At 39.2% G+C, this 9359-nt stretch overlaps 1 protein-coding gene across 1 annotated transcript; it reads left to right on the top strand.

The window, feature by feature from the left end:
• The first annotated feature begins 536 nt into the window (after positions 1–536).
• LOC138029963 (trans-L-3-hydroxyproline dehydratase-like) lies at positions 537–7487 on the top strand. The gene is made up of 2 exons (XM_068877808.1): positions 537–1580; positions 5052–7487. Exons 1-2 carry the CDS (start codon positions 804–806, stop codon positions 5313–5315), a joined length of 1041 nt encoding a protein of 346 aa, XP_068733909.1. The 5' UTR covers positions 537–803; the 3' UTR covers positions 5316–7487.
• Positions 7488–9359: the final 1872 nt, after the last annotated feature.

The following is a 9359-nucleotide window of genomic DNA, read 5'->3' as shown; positions in this document are numbered from 1 at the left end:
TTGTTTGTATTTTAAAGCTTTTTACAAATATTGTTGATAAATTATCTTGGTTACCCCCAATTTTCTTTTTGGATTTCAATAACACTTGTTAAGATCTGCTTTTCCCACATATTCAGTAAACTGCGTAAAAAAATACCTTTGCATTAGTAGGCACCGTCCTTAAATTGTACAGGTAAGTGCTAGGACCACTTCTCTTTTTTGTCTAAAGATTTTTCTGCTTGTAACTGTACAAAATCAGGAGTGATCCACAGGGATGGTCCATGGAACTGGGGTCCATGTTTTGTATGCGTCCTCTTCTTCAAAGACTGATATGTGAAGTGGGTAAAATATTCAATTAATCTTAAATTATCTCTTACTTTTAAGTTTACCTGCCTATCTTGTGGTTTGCGGCTCGTTTGCTCAAAGATGATCTGTTCAGTGTCAACCAATCAAATAGCTTGCTTGCTGTTGGTTATTGTCTGACCAACCAATCAAATACTTTGCTGCGCTTGCTACAGATCTCTGCGTGGTAGCCAATCAGAAACCTCGTTCAGTCAGATACGAGTCTAGACGAGTCTAGACTTTGTCTAGACTTGTATGGGTGAGTTTTGCAGCAATTTGGTCAATTTGCACATGGCGAAACATGGAGAAAACTTAATACTTGTCGACGTGTATAAAGTTTTTTTCATAACCGAAATTTAACAATGCTTTTGCAATTGTTTCATTCAAAAAGAGGGTAAAGGCCTGGGGACAAGGACCTCTTTGTTCCCGGAAGCAGCGGCAGTGAGGCCGCTTGAAAAAAGAACAGCGTTTGATTAGCGAAAATGGAGGAGAATGACCTAGAAATTTCAACCGTTGAGATGCACACAGGAGGTGAACCACTACGAATAATAACCTCTGGTTACCCTGATATAAAGGGGGACACAATTCTTGCCAAGAGACGCTACATTCGGGAGAACCTTGATCATATCCGCAAGCTTGTGATGAGTGAACCTCGAGGACATTATGACATGTACGGCGTTGTTCTCGTTCCACCAGGCAGCGAAATAGCTGATTTGGGAGCGATCTTTATGCACAACGAAGGTTACAGTACAATGTGTGGCCACGCAATCATTGCGCTCGGAAGATACGCTGTTGACTCGGGTCTCCTCAGCACCGATGTTTCTCGCTCAAGTGTTGGGGAAGTGCCAGTGTTCATCGAGTGCCCTTGTGGTGTGGTCAAAGCTCTCGTCGAAATCGACGAAGGCAAACCAGGTGGCGTTCGCTTTATTTCTGTTCCCGCCTTCGCGTTTGGTCTGGACTTGGAAGTCAACACCGAGCGATTTGGCAAAGTAAAAATCGACATTGGCTTTGGAGGTGCATTTTATGCTATTGTCAATGGTGACCGTTTAGGTATTGACGTTCGTTCATCCCCTAAGAATGATATTGTAGACGCTGCAAATGTTATTTCCAGCGCAGTTAAGAGTCAAGTAAGATTACATCATCCGGATAACGTAGAGCTAGCATTTTTGTACGGCATAATTTTGACTGATGGAAACGACATGTTCCATGGAAACCCACAGGAACCAACGGCGAATGTTGTTGTCTTTGCAGACAGCCAGGTAAACATTCAAATTTGATATAAATCAAGTTCGTTTTTCATCATTCTTGAATTCAACTGCTTGAGTATTTTCTTTTATAAAGATTATTTTCCAAGAATTACTTATATGAACCGGGTTAGAAAATTTAGGTTACATTTCTAACGTACTTTTGCAAAAAAAAAAAATAAAGAGAAAATGTCAAAATGGCTTCATATAGTTATGCCCCCAATTTTCAGACTTTTTGGGAGATTTATTGCATTCTCTTTCGCGGATTTTAGGGAATCAGGATCGTCTTTTTAATTTAGAAGTAATATTCAAACTTGAAAGCGGCAACTTCAATTTGTTTGTGTCGCATATTAAGAATTTTCATCAAACCTCTTTGATTTGCATATCAGTATAAAACACCTGGCAGCGTTTTATAAAGCTTATCTTATATGGATATTAGTCTCTCTTCCCTGATATTTTACGTCGGAAAGGATACCTTTTACTTATGAATGGAAATTGTTCATTTTTTTCGTAGCAGGCAAAAGCTCAAGTATCTGGAGTAATTGAAATTTGTTTCCGGGAAAAAAAAATTCAGTGCCTTGGTGTCGCCTTAGAAAAGGCAGCTAATCAACAATGAGTCTTTTAAAAGGTTTCTTTGTCCAAGATCGCTTTCACCTTTCAAACGTAAATGAATCGCGTAATTAAGGCTTTTCTGAGCAGATGCTGCCTCCTAAAGTTGGGTATCATAACATGGGATACCGCAGGCGTACCACGTCATAAAACCAATCGAATTCCTTTTTATTTTTCCTCTTCGTGGTCAGAAATGTGCATACCCCTCAGATATTAAATTAAGCTCCGATCGGGGAATCTAATTTTATGCCCTTCAGTCTTTCCAAACCCCCCTTATGATGATTAGAACACCAACACTTTCCCCAACTTTCTGCCATTGGGTTTAACCACTCAGCCATGGTGACATAGTTTTCATTTTGCGATGAGAGCAAACATTTAGTTCACCCATTGTTATAGTTCACTGTAACTGGGCAATTTAGATGGTCATGCTCAATTGTATTGTTTGTTTTTATCGCTTGATTCAAAGATCCGGAACTAAAATATAATAATATTATACAAACTTTTTTTCTTGTGCAGTACTGCAAATTAAGGAGGCCCTGTTAGGGGGGGTGCCCATGTCCTCCGTCTGAATTTCACAGCTAGCTATGTCGCAATTTTGGAACATTCTTGTGTCGCCTGTCGGAATTTCAGTAATAAATTTTAGCTCGTTGCCCCTCTGACAATCCCCATTCGCTGGAACGACGCCAACGGCACATATGGCCTCTATCTTTAGTACTTTTAAGCCCAGGGTTTTGAGACTTTTTTTAATGTTTAATACCTATCAGACTACTTGGAATAGTTGTTGAAGTCAATGAAATTCCATCTAAGAAACTATACAAGTGAATAAAGGCCTAATCTGGCAAAGCAATCAAGCTATAATAGCGTTTCTACGATTCTGGTAGTGCAAGAGTCTAATGTTTCTTCCTAGTTCAACTCTGATTTAGTTGTCAGACTGTGCTTTTCTGTAACTATAACAACCCAGGAGGAAGGACTTTATCGACCATTCATTATCCGCAAGGCATGCGTTTACAAAAGGTCTGTGAAAAGTCATAGTTAGTAGAGGGGACTGGTTATGAAACTCGGCAAACTTCAAAGGGTTAAACAATAGCGCGGTCTCTGATGTTGAATAGACCCGTCACGTGACTCTGACCGTGCACAAGTTCGGCACTCCGACGACTCGCTTATGACTCTAATAGTGATGTATTTCAATAACTCGCTTACGATTTGGAACACGGAGATGAACGCGATCAATAGAGAAAAAAGTATCTCTCTGACAGACTGATGGAGTGCGCACGTGGGTCATGCAGGGAGAACATGATACGCAAAGCGGAAAAGTCTTCAAAGGGAGTGATGCACTGAATACGTCAATCACATGAAATGAACAATCAAAACAGCAGTAAAATGAGATGTTCGCCTTATTAGCCATAATTGGCCATTATTGTTAACAATGATCATTATTAAGTAATTATGACGAATTGAATTGTTCCGCAGTCCGCAGTCCGCAGAACATTCACAATTCTGAAATTCGCTGTCGGTCAGTCTTGACATTTGTGTCGCTTTCGCTAATTCGTTGTAATATTCTGTCGGTCGTCGCCAGTTCGTGGCTATTATGTCGCCAGTTCAAGGCCATGTCGCTTGTCGGAATTTATCCCTAACAGGGCCTCATTAAGGAACCTCGTATTTTGCGATTTAATATTTGGCCGTAGTGCAAATAAATCAAAGTGGAAAAATGTATGCTGTAATAATAGTTTCTAGTGCTTGCAATTATAATAAGACACTGCCAGAGCTCTGATGGGTACTCACTTACAAATCGCTGGCTGTATTTCTTGTAAACAAATAAAGCCAAAGTAAAGCAACTCACTTCAATTAATTTGTTACACGAAATTGTTATTGGAAAGGTAATTAAAACATTTAAAACCAGTATTCTCTAATCTACTCTTAGTAGCGAAGTACTAGTGCACCTCAATCTGTAGTAAATGCACAACTGGTGATCTAGTGTATTGGACCTGCCATGTCTCATGCATTATGTGTGAGGTTTACTCCTGGTGATCAAAAACATTGATCTCACGCATCAAGGACAATTTCTCATGCCTGATGCACAGATCCGGATAGACTTGCTAAAAGTTGACTGCGAGAGCCACAAGCAAATTTGCCATGAAGTAGCAAAGTAAGCTAAGTTGCACTCAATGTCGAGTTCATAGGCCTTTGAGTCCAAACTGTGATGAAAATAATGTGAGTCGGAACATACCATAATTAAGAAATGGCATGTTTTAAGTGGAATTGGAGGGACTGGAAACGAATAATGTTCGAAAACGTTTTCAGATACTGAAAAAAAGTCAGATCAAAAATCTCAAGCTTTTGACTTGGGAAAAGTTGGCAGATATAGTGTATTATGTACATGGGATTTTATCAGACCATGCAATATCATAATTTTTTAACAAAAATGCAGTGAATGTTTGGATGTTAATATTCTCTCTAAAATCACTGGAAATGGCATGTTTGTGCTTTCTGATTTTCTGATTTCATAAATTTTCTGGGGAGCATGCCCTCAGACCTCCTTTTGCAACCTCTGCTGGTTACTAACATTACTTAGCTAGTGAAAGCACCAAGTTTCATCATACATCTAATTTCTACTTTCCAACTGTTTTAATATTTGTTTTTTCTCATTCATTTTAGCCCTTCCAGTTTCTTTTTCTAGCTCAAAATTCAAAAGGTTATTTTGCTCAAATGAGATAAGAACGGCCATCATATAGATAAGTTTAAAGGGGAAAATTAATTTATTGAAATCGCATCCTTTTGGAACCTTAGTGGGCCAATCAGTATGTTAAGGTTATTTACAACTGTAAATAAGACAAATGTTCCCAATTCAGCTGTATAATGTTCAAGTTTCTTCACCAGGTTGACAGAAGTCCATGTGGGTCTGGCGTGACAGCCCGTATTGCTGTGCAGTATGCTCGTCAACAGATAGGCCTGCACCAAAGCCGTGTGTTCGAAAATGGTTTGGTGGGTTCAAAGTTTACTGCCCAAGCAGTGAAGGAAACAAAGTGTGGGGAGTTTGATGCAATCCATGTCGAAGTTGCAGGTAATGCTTACTACAGTGGAAAATGCTGCTTCACTATTGAAAAGGATGATCCATTTAGGGAAGGTTTTATTCTAAAGTGACACTGAAAAAGAGAATTAAATAAGACAGTAAAAGATAAATTAGGTGTTTGCCAAGTTTTAGTATAATATTATTTTTACAACTAAGTGAAATACAATTGTCTGGATGAGTGTGGTCCTGAGAAGGACTGTTTGGGATGACATTGACCAACATTTTTGACAACCTGAGTAGAAGTCACCTTCAGAGTTGACCTAGATGTTACCTTCTACTTAGTTGACTCTAATGATTTCTGCTCATCCTAAACAGTCGTTCTCAGGACTACACTCACCTATACAATCATAGTTACCGGTATACCAAAAAACCACCCGTAAGTGACTACCCAAGATGTTAAGCCTAGGTGGTTGCTTATGGTAGGTGGTCCCTTTTCGAAATCTCAGACCATATTGAGTCAACATTTTGCCTCATTAGCATATGTGGTAACTGCAGAGACTTGTGCCAATGCCAGTGCCCATCTAAACCCATGTAATAACTTTTAGTAGTCACAAATCAAAAATATTTAAGCCCTCCCAAAGTATTTATTCAGAGTATCATGGTTTGCTTCTGACAGACTACCTGTCTTTAATAACCAAATTTCTCAAAAGAAGAAGCAATAAAGGCAAAGTGGCTGTGCCCGGATAACAGTCCAATTGTCGAGAGCCGGATATGGACTAGAAATCCCATGTGAATACATTTTTTACGGAGACGAGACATCAATACTTTGGCTGAACTCAAAAATAAAAAACCTTGGATATCACTTAGACTAAATAGGGAATGATTGTATTGACTGCACCGAATACTGTACTTCGATTTTCCTACTGTATTTCCCTTTAAACTGGTGACTGTTCTCAAAAGGACACTCAGTCAGGAAATCATTTCTAATAGGACATTTGCATGATGATGCCATATGACTACAAGTTCTAGAATCCTTCAGGTTTCGCTTGTCTCGTGTTAATTAGAGCTATTGTTATTTTTACGCCTCTGGGAATACAAAATTTAAATGTGAAAAGAAAAACAAACTGAATTGTGGTAGTTGTAGTCAAGTGACGCCATCGTGAAAATTGCCTATTGCCACTTGTCAAGGGCTCGCTTGCAAGAGGTTCCAAATGTAGTGATTTTACTTGGAAACTTGGTATTTTGGAAAAGTGTTCACTGAGGAGAGGTATTCCCAACGAGAGGTACAACTGTATTTGTATTTCACTTAGGTAGTTGATTCTTGGGCTCAAGCCATTTAAAATATTATTTTTTGCTCAGAGCAGGTATAGGCAAAGCAGGGCCACCAAATGCAAACTATTAATTATTATTGAAACTTTTGAAGAACTGACACAAAGAGTTTAACAATTAACCTTTTTCTTTATTAGTAAATTTCAAACACCATGTAAACTCCTGGAGGTGGCTTGAATAATCAAACAATCAATGTGTTGCAAACTCTTACTTGATCTCATAAAGTTAATAACGTTTTAAGATCCCAGAGTTGTTCACTCTGGTGTAGAACGAAAACTGGGTTTTATTGAACAAGCTGATAGAATCGCTCTATGTAAAGGAATCCAGGTGACCCTCCGATTCCTGATCCCAGACCGAGGATTCTGGATTTCAAAGAGTGGATCCTGGATCCTGGATCCTGGATCCTGATTCGTGGATTCCGGATTCACGGAATTCCACAGAAATAGCTCCTGGATTCCATCGAAATCTGTGGGTTCTGGATTTCATATAATGAATTCTGGATTTCATATAATGGATCCGGGTTTCAAAGCCTCACATTTGCTGGATCCTAGATTCTGGATTCCTTCACATCGGGTGAGATAGAGGGAAACTCCACTCTAAGGGTGCTTTCGATTGACCGTATTCTGGAATAGGAATACATGGAATAGAAGTTAGAAGTCCTTCGTTTTACGGAGATTCACATTAAAATTGTAAAAAACCGGCGAACGTACTATTTTAAACATATCTTTATTTTCCCTTGGTGTTTCAAAAGTGCCAGACATACCGTTTTAAATCATCACTCCAATTATTCTTATTCCGGAATAGAATCAATCGAACGCACCCTAAGGAAGGTTGCGTGCAGTGGACTTTTTTGCGTTTAACTTTTTGTTGAATTTGGGGTAATGTGAGTGGCTTATGGTGGAGGAGTTAGAGGAGCTTTCCCGTTGGTGGAACCACGGTGACATGAATACAAGAGACACATTCATTGATCCCAACACACTTTGTCATTACTTTATTCATGTTATTTATGTCACCATGGTGAAAAAGAGAGAGATTTCTATTTTTGCTCACAATTTATTTAAACCAGGTGTCCTATCTTTCTTAGCAACAAATTATAAAACATCAAGAAATTCCTTGCTCTTTATCTGAAGGTTCGGTGATTGGCAGTTTGATATCCAGAGAAGAAAGTCATTTTATATCCTCAGTTTTTTCATGCACAAACAGATAAACTCGTCAACTGAAAAGGAATTCTGGAAATTGCAAATCTACGGCCTGCAAATATTTCTTTTTATTATTCAACACATTGTGACAATGTCCAAATATGGTCATAGCGCGCTCAATATTCGTCGTGCGTACTCAACAGATATCCTACGATATACGTAATTTCGTGTGTCGCGGTGGAAAATGGTCGTTTTTCCAGATTTTTTTCTAACAAACGTAGAAAATTGTGCTTTGTCATCAATGCGTTGAATAATAAAACAATTATCCTGCTCAATCTTGCGGAATGTCGCTTGATTTTAGCCAACTTGGCCTACGGCTTCGTCAGCTAAAGATCAGGCGATATTCCGCGCGATTTCGCAGGATAATTGTTAAATACCCTTTTCTTTTAATACTAATAAAGCTTTCTAGCCTTGCTACAATAGATGAACTAAAGAGGGGCCAGGACAGGGGCCGATCTAGGATAAATAATGACCGGCTTCAAAACAACGAAAAAGTTTCTAGTGGGGTCCGGGGCATGTTCCCCGGGAATGTTTTGGATTTTAACTCTCCAAAGTTCCCCTTCCCGTGTTTTTCTGACTGATTTCCGTGAAACGATGGAAACCGGTATGGGTGCGCCCAGTAGCAGATGTAAGTAGCATGAATCGAAAACAAAAATGAAGCGGTCACCATTTATGAAAGTGGTCAATGGTGGTGAACACCCTAAATTTGCATACGATAAGTATTTTTGTTGATTTTAAAGACGGTCCAGGGAACCATATTCATTTTTATCAAAGTCGTCCGCCGGGCAAGTACGTCTTCTGATATACTTGCCCGGACAAATTTTGGATTGCCCGGGCAAAAATGCGGAAGTATAGCAAATATCGATAAAATTACTTGTAACTTGAGCAATCGTGTTTTATTTTACACACTCGTCAATAATTTTGACTCTGGAGTATTTTGTTATTTGCACCGTGGGAACCCTATTTACAGTGGTCCATTTCTGCCGTACTTGAATGTAGCTTACAAAGTTAACTAGATTCGAAGACCCACAGTTTCGACGCTCGTGCTATCAAGATTTTGTGTTTTCCTTTTCGTAAGCAGCATGTTCTGCTCCACTTGTTTTCCTTTTTGCCAGAGGTGGCGACACACCTTGTAACTAACGTCACATTCCCAGCCGAGACCACAAGTCACTCTTTGCTCTTTGTTAAACGACTTGCTAACAACCATGCCAGCGGCTTGATACATGAAAATTGAGCCTGCAATCGTTTGAAGGAAAATACCGCGTGGTCAAAGATGGCGCCCAAACTTGAGATCTCGCATGTTCATTCCTTTTTTTCTTGAAGTTTCCATTGAATGAAAAGCGATCAGAACGAAAGTACATTCTATATTATAACATTTGATGGCATTCATAAAAAGATATTTATTAAAACATCACTTGTCCAACGGACGACCTTTGGAGTTCTTATAGTCGTCCGGGCGGGTTTTTAGTCATCTGGGACGACTTCGAATGTGGATCCAAAACGTATCGCAGTTTTCACATCCCTACATTGAAGATTCCACTTTAAGACTGCAGGACCTAAGATACCACCTAATAGGCCATTTCCGAGTTCATGTCTACCTCCTCTTCAAAGCGAGTCGAAGTGCGAAGTTTTTCTTATGAAAATTGG

Source organism: Montipora capricornis, chromosome 2 (assembly GCF_036669925.1).
Source record: "Montipora capricornis isolate CH-2021 chromosome 2, ASM3666992v2, whole genome shotgun sequence".
NCBI classification, from domain to species: Eukaryota; Metazoa; Cnidaria; class Anthozoa; order Scleractinia; family Acroporidae; genus Montipora; species Montipora capricornis.
This window is presented reverse-complemented; position numbering and strand designations above follow the sequence as displayed.

What these genes read in the sequence shown, in the direction of transcription:
- LOC138029963 (XM_068877808.1), top strand. Translation starts at nt 804, where the DNA reads ATGGAGGAGAATGACCTAGAAATTTCAACCGTTGAGATGCACACAGGA. An exon ending in TTGTCTTTGCAGACAGCCAG is followed by an intron (nt 1,581 to 5,051) that starts GTAAACATTCAA and finishes TTTCTTCACCAG; the next exon opens with GTTGACAGAAGTCCATGTGG.